This window comes from Tursiops truncatus, chromosome 2 (assembly GCF_011762595.2).
Source record: "Tursiops truncatus isolate mTurTru1 chromosome 2, mTurTru1.mat.Y, whole genome shotgun sequence".
NCBI lineage: Eukaryota > Metazoa > Chordata > Mammalia > Artiodactyla > Delphinidae > Tursiops > Tursiops truncatus.
In genome coordinates this window covers 27059336-27084493 of record NC_047035.1, presented here as the reverse complement: position 1 = coordinate 27084493, position 25158 = coordinate 27059336, and the positions used below count along the sequence as shown (strand labels likewise).

At 38.8% G+C, this 25158-nt stretch overlaps 1 protein-coding gene across 15 annotated transcripts in view; it reads left to right on the top strand.

Annotated features, from left to right (window-relative positions):
• TTLL5 (tubulin tyrosine ligase like 5) overlaps positions 1 to 25158 on the top strand; it is a 305050-nt gene that overhangs the window by 114880 nt on the left and 165012 nt on the right. For 12 of the 15 annotated variants that reach the window (XM_019920700.3, XM_019920740.3, XM_019920722.3 and 9 more), the window contains 7 exons: positions 1784 to 1904; positions 4563 to 4709; positions 5818 to 5921; positions 7444 to 7571; positions 10066 to 10149; positions 10718 to 11119; positions 17931 to 18118. In XM_019920700.3, the coding sequence (XP_019776259.2) occupies positions 1784 to 1904; positions 4563 to 4709; positions 5818 to 5921; positions 7444 to 7571; positions 10066 to 10149; positions 10718 to 11119; positions 17931 to 18118 (1174 nt within the window). The remainder of the gene's footprint in view (positions 1 to 1783; positions 1905 to 4562; positions 4710 to 5817; positions 5922 to 7443; positions 7572 to 10065; positions 10150 to 10717; positions 11120 to 17930; positions 18119 to 25158) is intronic. The other 3 variants (XM_073800210.1, XM_019920731.3, XM_019920718.3) reach the window with 1 other exon arrangement.

Below are 25158 nucleotides of genomic sequence, written 5' to 3'. Positions count from 1 at the left end.
GGATCTGGGGGTGTTCCATGGCAAGGATTCAAGGCTCCAGGCCCCAGCCCACTAGTTGTATATTTTTGTATACTGAGGATCTCCATAGGCTTTTATTTTTTTTAAATAGATTTCTTTGGTGTAAATTATTCTATTATTTTGGTTTGTCAGTTACAGATTACTAGCTGACCAATGTGTTCAATACCTTAGGGACAACCTCAGGATTAACATCCCACAGATCTCTAGTAAGATTTTTTAGAGATGGAAAACTCAGTTCTTGTTCGTTTGATTTACAACAGTGATTTGCAACAAAAGGTTGATTGAAATCTCAACTTCCAAGCAGTAATTCCCTTATCCAAAAGACCTTCATATTTTAATATTAGGGAAATAGTCAATAAAATTGGGTATTTTGCTACATTTGGAGGTGTCTGAAACGTGCCATTTTTAGCTCACTTTATTGCAAGTGAATTTGTTGACCAAAATGGAGAGTCTTTTTTCATTTTTTTTGACCTGAAAATAATTGGCTTATGGGAATGGTTGAGGGGAAAGTGTATATGGTCTCCAGAACAAGGATTTTAAGTGTTCTTCTTGATGAAAAACATTTGAAAATATAAATTTCAAAATCATGTTGTGCTCCCATAAACTATTCCTAGTAATAACAAAGATGTAGCCTTATATTTCATACTCTGAAGAGCTTGAAAAGCAAATCTACTCCCCAACCTGACTCCTCTCCCTTCCAGCCCACACATAGAAGATAGATGTAGACCCTCCTAGGATTTCCAGTTTACTCTGGACAAGTCCTTCGTCCTAACCTTGGGGGAACAGTGAGTAGAAAGCATTCAGTGATTGCATGTGTGAGGATTGTAAACAAAGTTTGTGTTGGGCCCTAATCTTCGCTGATGTAATTTTGGCTAGCATGTCAGAAGGCCAAGCAGCTGAAGTAACTACAGTCTCTCCTGAAAGAAAACAGATCGGCTGCAGTTAGCAGCCGAAGTGAAAGTCATCAGTGTTTCTCTGGTACTCCTGTCTTCTAAATGATAGCTTGATCAGATTTCCTTGTTTCCAACCTAGACCACCAAGCAGAAATCAGCTGGCTTCTTCAGTGATGTTGCTGAGGTGCTTTTTACTATATGTGTGGACTTCTTTTTCCCCCTGAACATCTGGGCTCATCCTAGCCGGTCAGTGCATCTATGCCAAACTCCGTTGGACCTCACTCATTTGTTCTGGGCTCCAGCCACTCCCGTCTTGTAGTTGAGAAAAGTCTGACCTTAAATTTGGTCTCAAAGTTCCTTTGTAGGATTTATCTGTTTCCTGCTTTGGAGGCTTTTGCACACCAGAAATTAGTTGCTATAGCAAAAGCCATACTTTTGTACTAACTGATAAGTATGTTTTTAAGGGCTTCCAAGGCAGAAAAACCTTTCTGTATCAATACAAAGGTTCTTGTGAAAATTCGGTACTTTTCCTGTCCATTTCCACGAGAAAGTTGTTTAAAAGTTCCAAAAGATAAGGTATAAGAGTAGGAAACATGATTCTCTATTCTTGCTTGATTTCCCCCCTGCCCCCCACGCCATGGTAATAATGAGTAAATAAGTAGGATTCTCCATCTCTGATTCTTTAAATAGAAAAAAAGAAATCTCATGTACTGGGTAGAAGGAATCTTTACTCAGTGACTGTATGATGGGCTTCATTTTTCTTAGCCATCCTAATAGAAGGATCCTCAAAGGCCACTTTGAGAGAGGCAAGCACACATTTGGTAGGTGCACCATTCTGTCTCATAACGGTATGTTGTTTTGGATTTCTGTAGCAAAGTGCAGGCCCGAATAGCATTCTCTGCCTATCTCCAGCATGTTCAAATCCGACTGATGAAAGACAGTGGAGGTCAAACGTTCAGTGCCAGTTGGGCTGCCAAAGAAGATGAACAGATGGTGAGGCTCTTCTTGTTGGAACCTTTTTCCTTTCTCTTACTCTCCCTCCCTCCCTCCCTCCCTCCCTTCCTTCCTTACTTCCTTACTTCTTTTCTTTTTTTTCCTATACTAAGATAAAGAACAGTATACTTGTGGTGAAAGAATTATTCCACAGTACAGCTTGCAGATTTCTCTTACTTTTCTGTGAAGTGAATCTTGGATCTGGAGCCATGTTCATCACAGTATGTGTTGAGGGCATTAATTTACTTCATTCAGAAAATGGAAATTGATTGCTTATTAGATGTCAGGCCTGTGCAAAGCCCTAGAAAGGAATAACGATTTGCAGAGTCCTTTCTCAAGCAGCTTCACATTTTATTAATTCTTTGATATAGGCACTGTCATCTCCATTTGCAGATGAGGAAACAAAGACCTAGAGGAAGGGGGTAACTTGCCTGTTGTCCTGTAGCTCATACGTGCTGAAACTGGAACTTAAACTCAAATGTTGCAATTGCACATTATTTGCTCTTGCACTATTTCCATGGGTCATAAGGCATTTATTTTCTGTCCTGGGGGGTCAAGTTAGCTCTTTGAAAATCAACACTTTATCATGGGCCCTCTGAGAATGTACCATCCTCCATTTTAACGTTTTTTTCTTTACTAGTTGTCACTTTATAAAAGTCTTAGATTACTGGAAACAAACTTGTGTAATAATTTTTACTGTATATTGGTCATTCGAACCTGCCTAAAATTTAATATACTAGCAATGTTTTTCTTTTTGGATCAGAATGACAGGGAGCTTCAAGCTCTTTGGTAAGGTCAACGCATATAGAAGAAGCCACAGCCCTTCCTTAGGCTTTTTAACCACAGGGATCTGTCACTGAAAAGAGAAGGACCATTAAGTCTGAGAAAGCTGCATTCTTTGTCCAGCTCAGTGGTGATCCTACTGTAATTTTCAGTTCTCCACATATAAGAGGCGTACAATATGCTGGGCTTATTATAAAAGCATGATGGATATCCCAGAAAACAACTTGTGAATTTAAAGTAGCCAATACAACCCAGAGATAAAACCTTGTGTGTTGTGAGTAATTTTTCAACCATCAATGGAAAATGTTAGCTCTGCTCTTTCCAAGTGGAAAATTGAAACTGCCTTTTTGAGAGTCAGTTTGTCTGCTTCACTGTGAAAAAATAATATTTTAATATAACAGCTTAAACCAGCCTATAGTAAAGACAGCAGGGTAGACCTATGAAATCCAACCCTCTGGTTATGAGACTGTTTCTTTATGTTGGAGTAAATTGTCACCAAAGGACAGTGAACCAAAATCAAATTCAAGAAGAAAAAAATAGCTCAGAAGAGAATAACTATTGCAACTGCTGACTTGGGATTCACACAGGATTTCTATGGGGCTTTTTATAAGAATATTTAGGATCATCACTGCAGAACTTAGTATCAGTTGTGTGCATTCCTGTTTGAAAATCTATCTAAACAACAAACCCTAAGGCATTACCTGATGATTGTGGCAGTGATCTTGTTTATGAGGAAGGTGAGTGTAGAATTGCCTTCTCTGATCCAAGTTAGGTTTAGAGCTTCTTTATCACGTAATTCACAGAAGGCACATCGACAGAAGTTCCCCAAATCCATCATCTTCAGGCAATTTTACTGTGTTTGGGGGTTGGGTGCGGGGAACTACTATCTTTAAGGCCCTTGGCCCTGCAAGAATCTCTCTTTGAAGCATTTGTGATGTTATGAATGATCTGATTGGTATCTGTTCAGATTTCAAAATCCTTTGCCCCATCTCAAGTGAGATGTATCCCTGCTACCCCTTAATGACCTTTCACTATGCCCTCTTTGCCAACCCCCAACTCTAAAAGCATCCTTATTCTTGGGGAAGAAAAAATAAATAAAAAGCTATCGCCTTGCAAGCCTGGTAACAGTTCTTTCTTTCCTTTAGTCACTAAACTTTTTAAATCAGTAGTTTCTGCTCTTCACCTGTATTCTTCAGTATCCATTCGTTTCTTAACCTCTACTTTCTGTTGCCTTTACTCTGCTGAAAGTGGTTGTGGTCCTTTCCTGCTCCAGCCTCTTGGAAACTGTGACATGGGAGCCTTCCTCCCTTGGCTTGCATGACACTGTTTTCTCCCGTGTTTCTTTCTACATTTCTGATGTTTCTGTCATGGTTTCTTGTGGTGGTTGTTTGTTTTTTTCTGATTCTTCCTCCTCTTTCCGACCTCTGAGTGTCAGTGTTTCTGTATTCTTTCTCTCCCTTCTCACCTTTGATGACTTGATCCATGGTTTTAGTTTCCTCTACCTATTACTTTCCCTAAGTATCTCTCTCTGACCACCCTATTGGAAGTGATAGCTGCACTTTGAATTATTATAGTACTATGTATATATGAATTGTACTTTTACAGCTACTACTTTATTACATAGTTATTTGCACACATACTTGATTTTGATTTTCCCACTGCCAGCTTGTTAAAGGAAGAGGATATGTTTGTTTCATTTTGTTCTTGTCTTACTGTGTCCTTGCTATACCTAGTATGTTTGCTCTGGGTCTTATTTGTTGAAGTGTATAGTATACCTCTTCTTATCTCTCTATTGTGTAATCCCCTTGTAGCTTGTCTTCTGTTGCTTAAGCACAATGCCTTCTTTTTTTCCCCCAATGACTCTTTAATTTATAGGAGCTAGTGGTTCGTTTCCTCAAGCGAGCATCAAGTAACCTCCAGCACTCACTGAGGATGGTATTACCCAGTCAGAGACTGGCACTTCTGGAGCGCAGAAGAATCCTGGCCCACCACCTGGGTGAATTTATCATTGTGTACAACAAGGTAGGTGGTTCATCTGTTAGTCTTGTGCTTTGGATCGCCATGCACTGTCAGAAACAGGCTAGAAGCCTCTGTCCAGCTGAGCGGAGAGGTTCTTCTTCCCTTTTAGCATTATCACGTGCTTTGTGGGACGTTATGGGGAGCAGGACGTCACTCCCTAACCAGCTGGTCTGAAAAGCTACTTTTGACTACTTGTGAAGGCCCAGGGGCCGTAGTTCAGTCTCATCCAAAGGCACATTCCTTTTGAGTGCTGTTGCACCTGAGATGAATCCTGGGCTATGTGAATTTGCATTGTCGTTATTGTGCCTGGAGACAGTGGTGAATTGACTATTTGAGAGCAAATTTGAACTGTGGATTTAATACAGCGACACAGTCTTCCTTCCTGAGTGAGTTACACTCTGTTCTCTAGAACATTTTAGATAGTGACTTCATTTTACAACCAAGCCCAGAAAATAGACTATTTAGTGAGAATAGTCTGCAAAGCACCTTTTATCCAAGGGTCTTAGAATGCTTTAGAAATGTCATTTTGGGGTGGGGGGAGCGGGGAGCATGGTCATTTTTCAGAAAGGAAAGCTGAGGTCTGGAAATTTAAATAGCTTTTGTGAAATGTGTGGAATGGTCGGTACAGTATCAACACGCCAAATCCATAGCTACATAGTTACTCCAGCTCTGTTGAGAATTTTGGGACAACTTACATAAGTGAAGAATTTACTCAATTTGGATGCTACTATAGGAGTATCTTCCAAGACCTATCTTTCCTCTCCCTAACTGTAACAAAATACAGTGTCTCTGTTGTCATTCTATTAAAGCTTCAAGTGTGACCACAGACATTACCAAGCTCTTTTTTCACTGGGCTACCTGAGTAAAAAGTAAAAACATGATAAAAATTTATATTTATTATGCAACTCTTACTTGGAAACTCTAAAATGTTTCATGAAATAATGACAGAAAATAATATATCAGATTTATAGGTGGCAAAAGTACATGGAGGAATTAAATGTCTTTACTATAAAGACAAATTAACCCAAGGGTAATGAAACCAGACGATGAAGTATGCATTTATCAGGAGTCAGTTTTATCTTGTTTTTCTGTGGGGTTGGGGACTGGATAGGAAACAGAACAAATGGCTGGAAAGAAATCGAAGAAGAAACTTGAGGAAGAAGAGGAAGATGGGGTGAATACGGAAAACTTTCAGGAGTTCATCAGACAAGCAAGGTAGAAGACATTTTTAATAAAAAGTATCTTATTCTGCCTTCCACACTGCCCCATTGATTCCCAGTAGCCCCTTGTTTCTAACATATGGATGTGAGTAAAATCACTCTTAGAAGGAGAAGAAGGGTTTCATAGGCTTGATCTCTCTATATCTCAGCCAATTATTGGCTGTTGTCATGGTTTTAGTTATCAAAACACTGCTGCTGGGCATCTGGGCTGTATTTCTAGACAGCTTCAAAGTATACACCACTCTAAGGGCTGAGGGAGCACTTCGGAAAGCTGAAGTTAGAGGTGTCTAGTGTTTACTGGATCTGAATTTAGCCCTGACCTACTGATGCAGTGGAGATGACTACATTTTGCCTACGTTGAGTGGCTTGAGGAATGGGCAGTTTCTCAGCACTGTAAGCGTTACGCCTAATGTATATAAAAGAAAACAAGTCCTTCATGCTTAAGGTTAGCTTTTAGGGGTTGAAAAATCTCAGCATTCAGCTCTCTATCTTGATCCAATTAGCCAGGCCATTCTTTGCTACTTTGGAGACCTTGGGGTTTACTGTGAGATCCATGGGAGCAGTTTCCAAGGTTGTCGTTACAGTGTATTCTGAAGATAGGCTACAGGTTCTTTGTAATATTGCAGGAATATTTTGCTTATTTGAAGGCCACTTATCTGGAACATAGCCAGGCTCCAGAAAAAAATGCAAAAGGCCGTTGAGGAGCTGCTACAGATTTTACAAAATCCATCATAGTATGTTTACTGGAAGAATTCTATGGGCCCTCATCTGTTTCCTTACACTTTCCATTTTGTGGGTGTTCGTAAAAAGTGCATATCATTTCAATATTTGAAGTGACCTAGAGACCATCTGGTTCAGTTTCCACTGTATAGATGGTTAGGGAAATCTTCCTTGGTTACGCTGGTGAGTTTCCGTATTTATGACAAAGTGGCTTCTTTAGTGAATATACTCCAATTATCTGGAAGTGGGGTGGACAAACTGCCAAGGACCAGATAATAAATGTTTCAGACTTTGTGAGCTACATGTGGTCTTTATAGCATACTCTTCTTTAAAAATATGAAAACCGTTCTTAGCTGGGAGCCATACAAAAACAGCCTGCTGGTCAGGGTTGGCCCACTGTCTGTAGTTGGTTGACCCCTGATTTAGAACATGGCTGTCCAATAGAACTTTCTGTGTTGTAGCTACTGAGTACTTGAAATGTGGCTAGTGTAACCAAGGAAATGAATCTTTAGTTTTAATTCATTTAAATCTAAATAGTCACATATGACTAGTGGCTACTATATTGGACAGTGCAGATGTAGAATATTCACTGTGGAATGAATAAAACCTTGTCATGCTTTAAATTTTTCAGACTGCTTCATTTATATTTCTTTTTTACCATCTATTAATAGGGAGTTTCCAGCTTGTGCTTTTCATTTTCCCCTTCTTCAGCTTACTCCATTTTCATAATAAAATCTGGTAGAAAGATTTTCCAGAACACCTTCCCCTTCTAACCGTACTTTCTCTCCCCATTTCAGTGAGGCTGAACTGGAGGAGGTGTTGACTTTTTATACGCAAAAAAACAAGTCTGCAAGTGTCTTCCTGGGGACTCACTCAAAAAGTTCTAAAAACAGCAACAGTTTTTCTGATAGCGGGGCGAAGGGTGGTAAGTATATTGGTTAATTAATGAAAAATAAGAAGAACAAGTGAAAAAATGAGATGTGCAAAGGGGAACCAAAAATAATATGTTGCCTAAGCACTAATAGACTCCAGGGTGGTAAAGTTTTGCAGTGTGTGGGTAGGGGATGAGGAGGCCTTATATTTTTGTCCTAAAAGCGCAAGAGGGACGTGGTCTAATTTTTTTTTTCATGAAAATTAACATCAGAGAGCTGTTTTCAAGACAAGCTAATAATACCTAACAGTTAGTGAGCGCTCATATTACTGTCTACTGGACATGATCTTATTTTTTTACTTCCAAAAACCAGATGGAGTAGGTGCTATTATAAAACTTCTCTACAGATGAGGGAACAGAGCTGAAAGAGACAGAGTAACTTGCCCAAGGGTGCCCTGCACCATACAGTGGAACAGGAATCTGAACTTTAGTCTACCTGACTCAAAGCTTGTGCTCTTAGTCTCTGTTCTTCTGCCTCTCCTAATGATTATTTCTCACTCCTGTTAAATTTTTTGGTTCCTCCAGCTCATCACCATTTGCATTTGGGGTAGGAGAATTCTTTGTTGTGTGGGACTATTCCATACCTGGTGGAATGTCTAATATCCATAGTCCCAAGCCCTAAATGTCACCATCTTCCTTCAGTCATTGTGATAACCCAATGTTCCCACGCATTTCAAAAATTTGTCACTGCTGGGGAACTCCATGATTGGGGATTTGGAATTGATGTGGACCAAACTATCTAGTTCATGTCATATGATCAAAAAATAGCAGCAATACTCAGTTATAAACAAAGTTTGTGCTTCAAGTGTAAGATTCATTTAAAATCTAGATGGAAGCATAAGACATAGATAATATACTAATTTTGTAGTATGCTAACCCCTAGATTCAAAGATGTAGATTTCTTTGCTACTCTTAAGGCTATCATAGTCTAATGTGGAAAGAGCTGGGGATATCGGTCATTTAAAATGTAGAGTGAGTTTTCCCAAGGAAACGGTGTTACTGTTTTAATAACTGATTAGCTTCAGAGGTTAGTCTACAAAAGCCTATTTAGCTCACTGTACACTTAAAGTATTGTATTAGTAGAAATACTTCTGAGTCCAGCCCTCTTCTTTGAGCTTTCCTAACGTATCTAAGTTCTAAAGCTAGTTTGTTTATCCGTTCATTCATTCCTTCTACATATTTTTAATGAACACCTATCATGTGTCAGACATGGTGATAGTTGCTAGAGATACAGGGACCAGGACTGTCACAATTCTTGACTTTATAATATTTATTGTCTGCTGGATGAACTTGGGTGAGTAAATACAGGAAGAAGGTTGGTAGGATCTCTGAAAAGACCCTCTAACAGTGTTGGGAAAGGGAGGCTGAGGAGTTTTTGTAATGAGGTTGGGGTAGGGAGAAGTGTGCTAGGCAGGTGAAGTCCTAGCTTGGCATTCAGGTAGTATCTTCTCCCCTGGTAGTAATGGAGAAGCCCTAACAGCACCTGTTTGTACAGATGCGTCCTCGGAAATTCTGGGCTTCATGTGTTAAGGGCTACCTTTACATAATAATGTCTGTACCTAGCAATACCAATCAAGAATAACTAGAGGGGCAGTAGGAAGGCCTCAATCAAGGGAACAACAGTATGACATTTGGTAGTATCTGGACTTGTTAAAAACATGAGCAAACAAATGTGTGACAGTATTACCTGTGCTGGTGGTGATGGACAGAAGAGAATTCATATGTCCTTATTCTTTCATTCTGAAAGATGATCTGTAAAATGGCCTGTCTTAAGTTTTTGTATGAACTTGGCCCTTGAGAAAGATTTTTGGAATATTTCTCTAAGTATATGATTAGCTCTGGCTGTTCTGTTTCAAAATTCTGTAGTAGAAAAAAAACCTAATTTATTACGGTGGAAATTTATTTTATTAGAGTGATTTTGTTATTGAATATACTGATCAGTCAGTCTAATAAGCAAACTCACTCAGCTTATTCAAGTAAAACCAAGGAGATTAAGATACAGAGCTGTTGTGGTAAACAGGTATCTTGCCAACAAATACTGGGGCTGTTCTTTCTAGCTCTTGGCGGTTGCCTGGTCCATATATATTACGACTTCTTCGCTCCACTGTGTACCACCGACCAGTTTGGTCTCTTAGCTCCCCAAGTCTGAATTCTTGACAGAGGCATCTTACTGCCCTTACTCATTTTCTTTCCCAGGCATGTTCTAGCTTGTTGGCAGTCCATCGATGGCTGCCCTGGGTTTTGGTATCTTTTCCTGATTCAGTCAGCTGGAGCTGGGGTTAGGACTAGTTGGGAATCATTTGGTTGGTGTCCCACTCAACAGGGCTGTGAGCGTGGCCATCCTTGGAAAAGTGTGGTGAGAAATGCAATGGTTCCTAGCATTGATTACTAGTTGTGTTATATTTTGGAAACAAAATTATGTGTAGAACAATGCTGTAGCATTTGATTAGTAACAGAGCCTAAGCTCAGTATTTATTTCTTATTTCAGATCACCCTGAAACGATGGAAGAAGTGAAAATAAAGCAGCCCAAGCAGCAACAAGCAACAGAAATTCACTCTGATAAATTATCTCGTGAGTGACTTCAAACCTACATAGATTTGCTGCTCTCTGATAAATCTCTAAATGAAAAAATGTCATCAGATATTAAATGATTTTCGGGCGTGTGACATTACTCCAAAAAGCTCCTTTTCTTTGTTTTTCCTTTTCCCTTAGAATTTCCTTTTGTCTACTCATAGCCTATTATCCTTCCAAGGAATTTCTCACTTTCTTAATGTTTAAAATTCTGAGCACTTTTTTTTCTAGAACGGTGAAAATCAGAGGGAGAGGAGTTAGCTGTCATTACCAGAAACTTTGTCCTGAGGCCCTAACGTTTGTAAAGCACCTGCTCTGGTTGATGGAGGTAGTCCCAACACCAGCTTTCAGAAGGGACTAAAAATAAACTGTTTCCATTGCCACATTATCTCAGTGGGCAGTATTCATTAGGTTCATGATGAATCTCCCTAAAGTTTGTATTTTTCATTATGTCTGTTTCATGCTAAGATTATTTTGATGTTTAAAAATGTTTGCTTCATGTTTACGTACAGAATTTACATTAATTTTTCCTAAAATGATCTGTTTTTGTTTGGTTTTGTTTTAACAGGTTTTACCACTTCAGCAGAAAAAGAGGCTAAATTAGTCTATACCAGTTCTTCCTCTACTTCTTTCTCTGGTCCTGCTGCTACTCCTCTGCAGAAAATTTCCAACACCCATTTGTCATCTGTTATTACCACCTCTGACCTCTCACCAGGGCCAGGCCACCATTCTTCTTTATCTCAGATTCCTCCAGCTATCCCCAGCATGGCTCACCAGCCAGCAATTCTACTGAGCACAGTCCCTGGCAGTGCTTCTCCCTCCATCCATCCTGGGACACAGAACATACTGAGCCCCGCCGGCCTGCCGCACTGTCGATCAGGCAGTTACACCATTGGCCCCTTTTCCTCTTTCCAAAGTGCTGCGCACATCTATAGCCAGAAACTGTCTCGTCCCTCTTCAGCAAAGGCAGGTGAGTGAGAGAATGAAAGGCACTCCACAATGTCAGCTTCTCCCCAGCCCCAGTTAAAAAAGAATGCCATCTCTTCCCGTTGGCTTTTCTTTTGAAAGGTAAAGGGATGCAGGGTGCATAGTTCTGATGTGACTAAGGAAGAGTCTTGCATTTGGTCCAGTAGCACTCATTCACTGGTAAGAAAATGAAACAACTTCTTTTAGGTGCTGGGGGTAAAGAAATGAGTAAGACAAGGCTTCTGTTTACTGGGAGCTTACAGCATAGTCAAGAGATAATTGTGATAGTTGTCTTTTTACTGTTGAGTTGTAAGTGTTCTTTATATATTCTGGGTACAAGTCCCTTGCCAGATGCATGATTTAGAAGTATTTTCTCTCATTCTGTTGAGTATGTTTTTCCTAAGAATTTTATAGTTTAGGTCTTTTATCCATTTTGATATAATTTTTGTATATGGTGTGGCATAAAGGTCTTAACATCTCTTTTTTTGCATGTAGTTATTCAGTTGTCCCAGCACCTTTTGTTGAAAGACTGTTATTTTCCTGTTGAATTGTCTTGGCACTCTTGTCAAAAATCATTTAATCTTAAGTGTAAGGGTTTACTTCTGGAGTCTCAATTCTATTCCACTGATCTGTATATCTGCCCTTATGCGAGTACCACATTGTCTTCATTACCATAGCATTGTAGTAAGTTTTGAAATCACCAAGGGTGATTCTTCCATCTTTGTTCTTCTTTTTCATATTGTTTAGGCTATTCTGGATCCCTTGCATTTTCGTATGAACCTTAGGATCAGCTTGTCAATTTTTGCAAAAATAGGCAGATGGGATTTTGATAGGGATTGTGTTGAATTTGTAGATTAGCGAGTATCTTAACATTGGCCAGATTTTTAAACACCTGAGTAATATCCACGTTAAGGTGAGTTACAGTTAAGCTATGTTTTATAAGTAGCCAATCTATATGTCTTAATCATTGTCTGATTTCAAATGAAATGGATATAGTAATATGGAGCTTGAATCAGAGATATGAAAGGGTCTACTTTAATAAGTCATCATATGAATATGTACGTATATATGTATTCGTGCTAATTCTGAGTGATTATTCTTATGATTTAATCTTCTAAAATCAATAATAATTATGCTCTGGTTTAAATTTTTTCTCCCATGTGAGAGAAATTCAGTAAGGTCAGTGTCTCCAGTACCTTGTGGCTGTCATCAGAACTTCTTTTTTAAACCTTCCTTTTTTTCATACCTATCGCAGAGGAGGATAAGGAATGGAAGAAGCTAGTCAGTTCAAAAATATTTCCTAATTTCCGTTGTGATTTCTTTCTTGACCCATGGATTGTTTATAAGTATATTGTTTAATCTTCACATAGTTGGCATTCTCTATTTTTTGTGATTGCTTTTTAGCTTATTTCCACTGTGGTCAAAGAACGTACTCTGAATGGCTTAAACAGTAGTAGACAACAATATATAGTTGGCAACAATATACTTGACAACAATAATATCCTATAAGTGATTGGAGTCAAATTTTTCTGTGGTCATTGAATAGTTTGGGGATGAGATTAAGATGTCATTTATTTATTTATTTATTTATTTTTTCGGTACGCGGGCCTCTCACTGTTGTGGCCTCTCCCCCTGCGGAGCACAGGCTCCGGACGCGCAGGCCCAGCGGCCATGGCTCACGGGCGCAGCCGCTCTGTGGCATGTGGGATCCTCCCAGACCGGGACACGAACCCGTGTCCCCTGCATCGGCAGGCGGACTCCCAACCACTGCGCCACCAGGGAAGCCCAAGATGTTATTTTGAATTTAGACTTTTTCAAGATAAATATACAGTATCAAGTTTCAAAGGTCACCACTGAAAAAATTAAAATATGGAAACTTAAACATGTGGGAAGAAGAAAAATGGATCGGGTCGGGGGAAACACCCACAAACATAGAAGCACACAAGTGCAAAGCTTAGAAAATGCAAGAAATGGAAGCTTGAAAGATGGTAAACCAAGTCCTAATATATCAAGAATCAAATAAATATAAATGGGCTGAACTTGTTAGAAGAGTGTCAGATTGAATTTTTTAAAAATCTAACTGTATGTTGTTTACCAACGAAAGACATATATAAAGATAAGGACGTAGAATGGTTGAAAGTAAAAGGATGAAGAAAGAAATACCATGTAAATACCAACCAGAATAAAGGTGGTGCTAATATATGCTAACTTAATTTAGTGTATATTAGCTTATATTAGGCTTTAAGAGAGAAAATTTTCCTAACAGATACAGAGAGTAATTACATAAAACAGAAAGTTTAGTTCAGCAGAAAGATAAAACAGTTCTAAGTGCAGCTAACAAAATAACCTCCAAATAAATAAAACAAAAATTGATACAACTAATGAGGAATCTACAAATCTACTGTCTTAGTGGGAGATTTCCACATATTTCTGTCCAATACTAGTAGATACACAGATTTTGTAAATCAGCAAAGATAAAGACAATTTGAACAAGATGATAACTTTATCTATTGCTCATTCATAATACTCTGTACCCAATAATTAGAGAAAACACCTTCTCAAGCACACATGATAGGTTTATAATAAACAGTCATGTCCTACATCATAAGACAACAGATTTCAGAGTTGGTATCATATACAGCCACATTCTCTGTCCATACTGCAATTAAATTGAATGTCAACAGCAACGATACATAACAAATCCTTATATATTTAAAAATTTAAAAGAGTTCAGAGAAGAGATCATAATGGAAATAAATGTAAAACTATTAGAATTGAAAGACAGTGAAAAAACTTCATGTTCAGATGTGTGGAGAGCAATGAAAAACAGTATTTGGAGGGAAATTTACTGCCTTAAATACTTACATTTGAAAAGAAGAAAGGCTAAAAATTAATGTGCTAAATATCTATTTCAGATGTTATAAAAACAGCAATATTACAAATCTAAATAAAGGAGAAAGAGAGATAAGAGTAAAGATAAAAATCAAAGACAAGAGTAAAAATTACAGAATTCAAAAATAAGGTACCGTAGAGAAAATATCGGAGCCAAAATTTCTTTGAAGAGCCTAAGAAGGTGGACAAACCTCTGGTGAGACCGATCAGGAAAAGAGAGAAGATATGGATAAATAATGTAAGGAATGAAAAGCAGACAGAAAATACAAATTTAGCATAGGTGACAAAAATATTAGAATACTGTTAACCACTTTATTCCAGTAAAATTGAAAACCTATGCAAAGTGGATAATGCCTACAAAAGTAAGTAAAATTGGTTCAAGAAGATGAAGAGGGACTTCCCTGGTGGTCCAGTGGTTAAGACTCTGCGTTCCCAATGCAGGGGGTCCGGGTTCGATCCCTGGTCAGGGAACTAGATCCCTCATGCATGCCGCAACTAAGATCCTGCATGCTGCAACTAAAAAGATCCTGCACACAGCAACGAAGATCCCGCATGCCCCGACTAAGACCTGGCTCAGCCAAATAAATAATAAATAAATAAAATTTTTTTTAAGAAAAGAAAAAATTTATTAAAAAAAAAAGATGAAGAAAGCCTGAATGGTCCTATAACTATTAAAATAAGTTATACAGTAGTTAAAAAAATCTCACAAAGAAAACTTGAGGCCCAGATGGTTTTATAGATAAGTTTTGACAATCTTTCAAGGGAAGGATAATTCCAATCTTAAACTCTTCTAGAGCATGGAAAAAGAGACAACAGTAATAACTCTGTGTGGCTAGTTTAATCTTGATAACAAAACCAATTAAGGACAGTATTAGAGAGGGAAATTATAGATCAGCTTCATTTATGAACACCAATGCAAAAATTCTAATCAAAATATGAGCCAGCCACATCTAGCAATATATGAGAGAGATTAGATCCCATGAACAAGTTTATCCAAGGAATACAGAAGGGGGTTAACAGAAAATCTATAAATGTCGTTTGTCACATCAGCAGATTGAAGGAGAAAAACTGTATTTATCCTCTTAGTAGATGCAGAAAAAGAATTTGGTAAAATTCTGTACTCGTTCATGATAATAACTCTCAGCATACTAGGAAGAGAAGGAAACCCTCTTTATTGAAAATGGGTGTCTGCCAAAATCTCACAAGAGATATCAGTGTAAATGGGGAAATGTCGAAAGCATTCCTTCTAAGGTTAAGAGCAAGAAGAGGATGCCCACTGACATTTCTTCTACTCAGTGTTTTACTGGAGGTCAAGAGCCAGTATAATAAAACAAGAAAAAGAAATTAAAAGCATAAGGATCAAAAGGGAGGAAATAAAATTTATTTATTTGCAGATAATACATTATCTACATAGAAAACTGAAAATAAGCTACAGATACACTTGTGGCATTACGTGCATTCACATTGTTGTACAACCACATCACCAAGAGAACAACATGCATAAAAATGATAAGCTATCTAGGGATAAATTTAGGAAAGACTTTTATAAGGAAATTTTATAAGACTTCGTTTAGAGACAGAGAAAACCTAAATAAATGAATAAATAGGATGTGCATGGATAGGAAGACTTAATATCATAAATGTTTCAGTTCTCATCAAATTGATCTCTGGATTCAATACAGGTTCCAACCAAAATCTCAAGTTTTGTTGTTGTACTTGACAAGCCAATTCTAAAATGATAATGGATAGGCAAAAGACCAAGGATAGTGAGAACTCACTGAAGAAGAGAAAAGGGTGGAGGAGTATCTTATTAAGAATATAAAGATATGATCATTAAGAAAATATAGTATCTGAAAAGGTACAAAGTGACCAGTGGAGCAGAATAGAAAGTTGGAAGCAATCATACAGATAGATGAAAGTTTGATATATGACAGATGGCATTGCAGATAGTGGGAAAGGATGCATTTCTCAATAAATGGTGCTGGGATAATTGGTTATCCATACAGGAAGAAAAGTGAAATTAGATCTCAGCCTCATACTATCCATGTAATCAATTTCAGGTGCAAAACTTTAAACTTCTAGAATAGAATAAGGGAGACCATCTTTAACACCTTATTGTAGGAAACAAAAGTAAAAACATAAGCAAGATTCCTTCAGTAAGAAAAAGACAACCCAATAGTGGTATCAGAAAAGAGGTAACATGTGCTCAACATCATTATTAATCAGATGAATATAAATGAAGAATGCAGTGAGATTTTACACCCTCTTAAAAGAGGGAAGAATTAGGATACTTGACAGTACTAAGTGTTGGAGGGGACGTGGGTCAGCAGGAGTGCTTACATTTTGTGGCAATGTATCACATACATTTGAAAATTCACATACATTTGAAAATTGTTGTTATCACATACATTTGAAAATTCACATAAATTTGAAAATTCACATACATTTGAAAATTCACATAAATTTGAAAATTGTTTTTATCACATAAATTTGAAAATTCACATAAATTTGAAAATTGTTTTTATCACATAAATTTGAAAGTTCACATAAATTTGAAAATTGTTGTTATCACATGCATTTGAAAATTCACATACTCTGTGACTCAACTCCTAGCTGTATACACAAGAGAAGTTCTTCCACATGTGCACCAGGACATGTATGCAAGAGTGTTCACAACTGCACTGTTTATAATAGCGATAAGCTTGAAATAGCCAAAATAGCCATTAATGAGGGAATAGAAAAATAAGTTGTAATGTATTTCCAAAATGGAATACCAAGCAGCAGATAAAGTTAATCAATTTCAGCTATACTTAGAAAGGATAAATCTCAGAAGTATGGTATTGAGTAACAAAAGCAAGTCCCAGGAAATTACTACAATAGATACCATTTTTATAGAGCTCAAAAACAAACGAAATTAACTGTATTTTAAGTATGCAAACACACACAGAAACAAAGAATAAAACTATATTTAAAAAAAAAGAAGGGGGTGAATGATAAGGGAAGATTAAGGATGAGGAGGAACACATGGGTTGATAATGTGACTCTTGAGTTGGGTAGTCAGTTCATTATAATATGTTTTATAACTTCTACATCAATTGTAAATAGTATTTGGTATGTGTCAAATAACATAATAAACATGAAAAAATATAGATTTTTTAAAAAGTAGTGTCACCAAATTGTATATACAGAATGATCGTGGTTATATAAGCATTAATAAGACAGAAAGGAAACACATTAAAGTGTTTCCAGTTTTCTGGGTTTTTCATATTTTTTCAATGGGTTGTGTGACTTTTATCATAGAAAAAATATTAACCTTGATTTTATATTAAGTAATTTCATTGTGCCAGAATTTCAGTGCTCGGAAATAATGGAATTCTGTGATATTATAGTTGAAAGAAGAAAATTGAAGTCTGAAAGGAAAATCAATTGAAATTTTATAATATAGGATTATTGCTGTTTTTCCAAATATACTGTTTTGCTTTTGTCCTTCTTTCCGTTTTGAGCTCTGTAAGGAGGACTGTGCATGGCTTGACAGTGTGTGCCGTAAACTACTGACAAGTACAGTCACACAACAAGGAAAACAAGACCTATAATGAGTTTCAAGGCTACACATTTTTTATTCATTGATTCTAGGATCAGTTATTCCCCACTACATATGATGAAAATTCTTCTTTTGTGAAGGATTCATAGTATGCAAAAACACAGTAATAAATGCAGGTAACAATTTGGTGGTAGGAAGAGTTTCTAGAGTATGGTAAGGATTTAGTTTTACTTTTGTGAGCATCTGAGGATAGTTTACTGCTCCTTATGTTGTCAGAGATCCCTAGGAGTCAGTAAAGTATCTGTTGGCTGAGATTTTGCTGTCATCATCCTAAGTTTTTCAGGGCTTTTTTCCTAAGTGGATGAAAACTTTTCTTTTTTAGCAGGTTCGTGCCATCCAAACAAGCAGCATTCAGGAGTAGCCAAAACACAGAAGGAGGGAGAAGATGGTTCCTCATACAGCAGACGGTACAACCCAAGTACGGTTACGGCTGAACTTCAGCGGCTAGCTGAGAAGCAGGCGGCAAGGCAGTATTCTCCATCCACTCACGTCAGTGTCCTCACCCAGCAGGTATGGATAGTTCGGGGTGCCAGAGAGTTCTTTGGATCACTGGATAGGGTTAACTACAGGGTACTCTGTCCTTCCCTGTCTTTACTAATGCCCATATGCTGTTGCTTGTTGAATGAATATTAGTTGGTTTCAAGCTAAAGAATAAAAGCCTTCCTTCAGCTTTAAAGAAAGGGTTTCTGTCACAGGTATTGCAAACTTAAGTGTGCTGCTAGCTGTGATGTACTTACTTCATGGATAAATAGACTTGAATGTTCAGCTGTAAATGTACTTTTAAGGGATCTTTAAAAATAACTTATTTCTCTGGTAAAATTTTCCAGTGAGTTCTAGTCTTATAAATCTTTTTACCAGAATGCCATAACATTACCTTTTACTTTTTTTTACTTTTTTTTTTTTTTTTTTTTTTTTTAATGCCTTTCATCTCATGATGTCAGGATCTTTTCTGGGCACTGATTAATGAATTTCAATACACCCTCATCCAACACATATCGTCCTCACATTTTACAGACGGGGGAAACTGGGGCTGAAATGAGTGATGTAGTCAAGGTCACCCGGCAAGCTTGATGGATACCAGGATTTTGACTTTGTTGTATATATACTGACAAGCTTACAACACAGTGAAGTTGGATGAACCTTTTAAGAACTTTGGGATTCTTTTTGCCCTTCTTGATGATTATCCCCATGGTATTTAACTGGAAGTAGAAGCCATGTTTTTTTCCCTTTCCTTAATGCAAACGGCATCAAAGTCCTCCAAAGGAATTATTCTGATTTAACTCCACAGTTATATTTTGCTATATCTTTGTGGTGTCATGTCCCTTAACTGGTGGCAACTCTCTAGTGATAATTGAGTCTAGGAAAAAGTGAAGCTGTAGATTACTTCAAGTGCATGTTAAAAGTAGGCAACATACTGCTCCCTGGTGGTGCCCTACTTTTCTGTGTAAAATTCTGGACCACAATTCAAAGTAAGCCTTAGCTTTACTTCAGCCTCATCCCAGAGTGTGAGGTTGTAATTAATTTTCTTTTTCAAATCCCTGATAGTTTGAAGGGAGTAGATGAGGAAGTCTAATGTGAATTAGGAAGTGAAGAATCTTATACGGTAGTGTTGAGACTTGAAGGGAGTTAATAGTTAGATTTTAGTGACAGAATGATGGGAAAAGGAAACGGAATATCATGGCCATGGTAGAATGGGAAGGAAGTGTGAAATGTGAAGTGGCTATGAGGAAGGGAGAGGGCCAATGATCTGCTACACTTTTCTCAGTGGGTCACTGACTAGAGTATATGTTCCAATTTTTAACGAGCAGCTAGAAGCACCAAGACATTAAGAAATTTTCTTTGCAATTATAGTAAAAAACATAGCCAGTGTTAGTGTTTACCTATTTTCACCTCCTATCATTTGGTAGACAGCAAAGCTTGCCAAAATGAGGGGATCCTGATGCTTTGGGAATCCAAGGTGATTGTATCCTTACTGGAAAGTCATTCCCCTTCAGTCTGTCTCATCTAAGAAGAATTTCAGTGCCAGTGAATTAAAATTCCATCAGACTTCTCTTCATAGAGATCTGAACTCGCCATTAGATGTCAGTCTTAACTTTTAGAGCCTTGGTAATAAATAGGGTGGTTAATCCTTGGTGCAATACTGAGGGAGGGACTGTAGTATGTAATAAGCAGGGTGCAGTAGTGGGAAAAGGGCTGGATTAGCCATATAAAGACCTGCTTTCTTCTACCACTTACTAGCTGTGTGATCGTGGGCAATTCACTCAACTTCCATTAACCTCAGGGTCTCTATTTGTTGATGAGGAAAATACAACAGGGTCATGAGGATAGTATGCAGAAACCTTTCTGTAAAGTCTGAATGCCATATACTGATACTTAGAAAAGATGGCTATTTCAACCGTAAAAGGCTTTTAATAATAAATGGTTTCTAATTTGATTTGAAATCAGTTTTTGGATAAAATACTGTGTTACCGAAATGAATGTTGTTACTGAAAAGCTCAAGTATGTGTTATTTGTGTTATTTCCCCTTGGAGAAAGTAGTTCCTTAATTTGGAATTTGGGAAATTCTTCTATTGTTCTTTTTCTGGTAAATAATAACATGTTATAATGGCTTAATAAGGGCCCTGGGACATCTGTTTACTGGCCATTTCCTTTTACTCCTAGCTGTGTTTGAAAGAAAGTGCCTTGGTTCCTTACTCACTGAGGCAAGTGGTAAGGTGTCTGTAGTCCTGGTGAGAGGCAGGCATCCAGACAGAACGTGCTGAAAGCTCTGCTCTCCTCTCTGGGCTTGGAGTGTGAAACCTTCAACTCAGCTCCACCAGAAATAACTCTGTGTCCGGTAGTCACTTTAAATGTTTTTTATTTCCTCTTACCTGTGATTATTTCCTTATTTTCAATTCCTATTTTGCATTTTCTTTTTTTCCACATATCCAATAGGGTTAATGAAGATTTTCTTTCCCCCTTCCCTTTTTTTGATAGGATATATTTATTCATTCTGTTGTTTTATTGTTTGTTAATTGGTTATCTTCTTGTTTTATCTTTGCTAACTTCCTTTCTTCTGTTTTCTCTAGCTTTATTTTGTTATTTCCTCCCAGTTTCTTGAGTTGGGTACTTCATTTATTTTCACTCATGTCTTGTTTTTTATTGTATTTAAAGCTATGGATTTTCTTCTGAGTATTGCTTTCATTATATGCCATAAACCCTGATATATCTTTACATTGCTTTTCTGGGCAAGGTGTTAAGAGACCTTCCACTAAATAAGGTATGCTGATTTTAAATTATTTGTGCTATTTTGGAAGATGAGTATAAAAACCCTGAAATTTGGGACTTCCCTGGTGACCCAGCAGTTGGGACTCTGTGCTTCCACCACAGGGGGTGTGGGTTTGATCCCTGGTCGCGGGGAACTAAGATCCCGCATGCCGCACAGTGTGGCCAAAAAAAATGAAATTTGAGGGAATTTCTGAAAAATCACTTTATTTTGTCTATGATTTCAACTACTTGCTCATGAAAGCTTTTAGTGGCATTCTCCATAGAACTTTTTATTCAAATGTATCCTTTCAATTTGTTCATTCAAAAACATTTTATTATGCTCTTGAGAGTGTTCCAGGCCTTGGTACTAAGCCACAGGGATGATATAAGACATAGACCTCTGGGGCTTCCCTGGTGGCACAGTGGTTGAGAGTCTGCCTGCCAATGCAGGGGACACGGGTTCGAGCCCTGGTCTGGGAAGATCCCACATGCCGCGGAGCAACTGGGCCCGTGAGCCACAGTTACTGAGCCTGCGCGTCTGGAGCCTGTGCTCCGCAACAAGAGAGGCTGCGACAGTGAGAGGCCCGCGTACCGCGGTGAAGAGTGGCCCCCGCTTGCCACAGCTAGAAAAAGCCGTCACACAGAAACGAAGACCCAACACAACCATAAATAAATAAATTAATTAAAAAAAAAAAGACATAGACCTCAGCGTGAAATAACTCACAATCTGGTAAGGGTGACAGCCACATAAACATATGATAGTACTAGCATGGCATCTGCAGAGGTGTTTCTAGGGAATAACAAAACCACCAAAGGGCATCTAACCCAGCCTGTGGGTGGGAGTGGGAAGGCCAAAGCAGCCTTCTTGAAAGAGATTACACCTACACTGAATCTTAAGGGTAGGCTGGTGGGTGGCAGAAGAAGGGTAGGGCAGGCTCCAAAATAAGCTAGCATGTGTGTATGTGGGGAAACAGAAAGCTGGTGGTTAGTGGTGATGGAGGATAGGGAGCAGCTGGGATGGAAGCTGGAGGAGAAGACAAGGGCTGATTCAAGGAGAGCTTTGAATGCCCTGTGAAGGAACTCGCTCTTTATCTAATAGATGACCAGGAGCCACAGAGGCAAATGGGCCTTGCCTTTTAGCTGCATCACTTAGGTAGCTGGGAGGAGGATGGATTGCAGGGTGAAGCAATGCCATCCCCTTTTCCTCCCTGCTCTCTGTTGAAGATGCTGAGGAGCAGTGAATTAGCCAGAAGAAAAGAAGCAAAGTACTCTGACAACCCCAAAATTTGATAATAAAGCTTGAAGTTCCCTGAATTTCCATTAGAGGCTAGATTCTTATGAATTTGTATAGCTAAAAACAGAACCTCATTTATCTTGCAATTACTTTTACTCTTTCTGCTACGATTTAACTTTATTTATAGGCTAGAACATATGAGAATATTGAAATTTCCCTGCCACACGAAGTGGCCACCGTGGCCACTTTGGAAGTGTTTGCATATGCTGGAAATAGAGAGACACGTGTTCTTAACATATGATTATTCAACAAATACCTAACAAATCTGAGCAGAGAGCAGGTCAAATTTAGTTCTTTCCCTTGGCACGTGAGGAGCTGGTTATCTCTGGGGACTGGAATCCTTTGGAAATCATACATCCCTGAAAGCAGGGTTTTCTAGAAGCGTCTTTCTCTTCTGGGGGAGAGTGCTATGGTAGCTGAGGTGGGCTGGCGTAGAGCTTGAGTGTGAGGTCTCACTATCTCTGCCTCATCCAGTGCCGGGAGAGGTGTGCTTTAAAACTGTAGCCCTCTGCACGCACAGAAGTAGCCCTTTGTGGTCACTGCTGTCAGCGAACAGGAGAATGTGGCGAAGTAACCCAGCTCTGCGGTGAGGAGAGGGAGAGGAGAGGGAGCCCTGGCCTGTCTGTGCGGGCCAGTGTGAGATTGCAGGACCCAGCTATCATTAGGAGCAGCGCCAGCTCTTCCAGCCTGGGAGTTTAATCAAAGGAATAACAGCAGACCACCCAGGCGAGGGCTCCGATGCTTGCGCATGTGCTGTGTCAGGCTCTGTTCCCAGGCCAGCCGGTGCCCGGGATGTGGCCAGGCCTCCTGGAAATGTGCTGACAGATACATAGGAGGGAGGAGATGCTTTTTGCTTCTCACATTTTTCATTTAGAGGGCGAGTGGGAAAGAAAACCGTTCAATTTCTTTCCCCTTTTGCTCCTTACCCTGATACTTTTCTGCCTAGTCCTAGAGGAGGGCATATGTTGAGGTAGAGAATGTTTGCTTACACTGCTTACTCATTCACTCGCACTCATTCCTATACAAAGGAATTCTTGTATCATTTCTTCTGCTTCAGCGGTTACCATTGTGATCATGCTCATTTCGTCAGGGTCCACAGTGGACCTGAGTCAATCTCAGTTTCAGAAACATCAATTTGAAGTTGAAACTGGCAGAGAGGAAGCTCAGTTTTTTGAAACGGTTACAGTTCTCTAGGATTGGAGCCAGTGGCCCCCAGTTTATCACAGGCTTGGGCATTTGGCACTGGAGACTGTCTTCCTGCCTCCTCAGTGTATCTGGACACATTTGAACTACTGTACATTTGTGTTCTGATTTTGTAGTTTTTTCCCCAAGTCTAGCTTCTTTGGTTCTGTATTTTTCTGGGTAGAAAAATTATACTTCTTTGTATTATATACATTACTTTTTCCCATGTCTAGAAACAGAAAAGGGTAAATAGAAAAAGCAGAAGCTCTTGAGTCATCGAGACCTTGGACAAGTTATTTAACTTCCCTGTGCCTTGATTTTCTTCTCTGTCAAGTGGGGTAACTTTAGCATCAAGATGAATTCTCCTGCATCTCTGTGCCTCCCTGCTCTAGGTTCTAGCTCCAGTTGATCCTATCTAATTCCCTAGCTCTTCTATGTCTTTTGAGGCTTTAAACCCCCGGTTTTCCTTAGGTCCTTGGCCTACTGATGGTCTCTTATTCTAAAATAACCTTTCTTTTCTCTTACTGTATCGACCAACTCTCTCTCAAAGTCACTGATGACCTTGGAATTGCCAACTTCAGTCACCTATTTTTAATCCTTACTCTCTTTTTTAGCACATGACACTATTATTGACTGCCTCCTACGTGAAAACTTCCCTTAGCTTCTCCAGCCTTCAGTAAGTCCTCTGAGAGCTCATCCTCTACCTACCCCCTGAAAAACTAGATACCAGTTTCAACATTTTTAAAAAGCCACTGGTATAAAGACCTGAAATATAGAAACTGACACCAGCAGAGTCTCTCTGATTAAAGAAGGGGGTTGATGCCTGGGCATCTGCTTCTCGCTGCTCTTCATAGGTATCTTCCAACATGCCTCTGAATTCCAGAGCTCAACCGAACTTCTTTCCTCTCTGTAGTCTCCCCTTGGGTAAACTTTCTCTTCCCATAGCTTCATCTAGTGCTGTTCTGCAGATTTCTCCCAAATATGCATCTTTAGTTTGAACCTGTTTGCTGAGTGTCATGTCCAAATTTCCAACTGCCTGCTAGACATTTCCACCTGACTGTATTACAAGGATCCAAAATATTCAACATATTTTAAACATGCTTTGAAAACATTCAAAAAATATTCAACATATCTAAAACCTATTTGTTCTTCTTCCCTTTTCCCCTTTGTATTAGTGACACTGCAGTTCTCCTAGGGAGTTAGGTGTGGAGCCTTGGATTTCTCATCATCTCTCTTTGCTTCTTCATTCTCCCTACGTCCAGGCAGTTGCCAGTTCTTATTGATTCTGACTGTATAATGTCTCTGATATATATCTTCTCTGTTTCACTTTCACATCTACTGTCCTGCTTAAGGACTTAATTATCTCTTGACTGGACATCTACAATTACCTCCTAAGTGGTCTCCTGGCCATTCTCCTCTGTTCACCCTAGTCTTTGCCCTAAAGGAATCTTTCTAAATCACAAGTCTGATAATGATACTCCTCTGCTCAGGAATCTCAAAGGGGCTTCCTGTTATCTTCAAGGTGAAGCCCCAGCTATTGAATATAGCTGGAATCTGGAATTTTTGTGTGGAATCTGGCTCCAGCCTCTCTCCTTCCCATCACATATGTTTTTGTGCCGCTCACCCAGAATTTCTCTCAGTCTCCATGCTTAGTTTGAGCTATCTTCTCATGGGAAACGTTCCCCAGTCACCATATCTAACTGTTTGCATTTGTCCAGGTTCAACAAAGGTGCCACTTCACTTGTACACATGACGTTTTACTTGCCATACAGCTATCTCCTTTAGTGGACAGTGAGCTCTTTGGAGGCAATGTCCTTTGCTGCCTCAG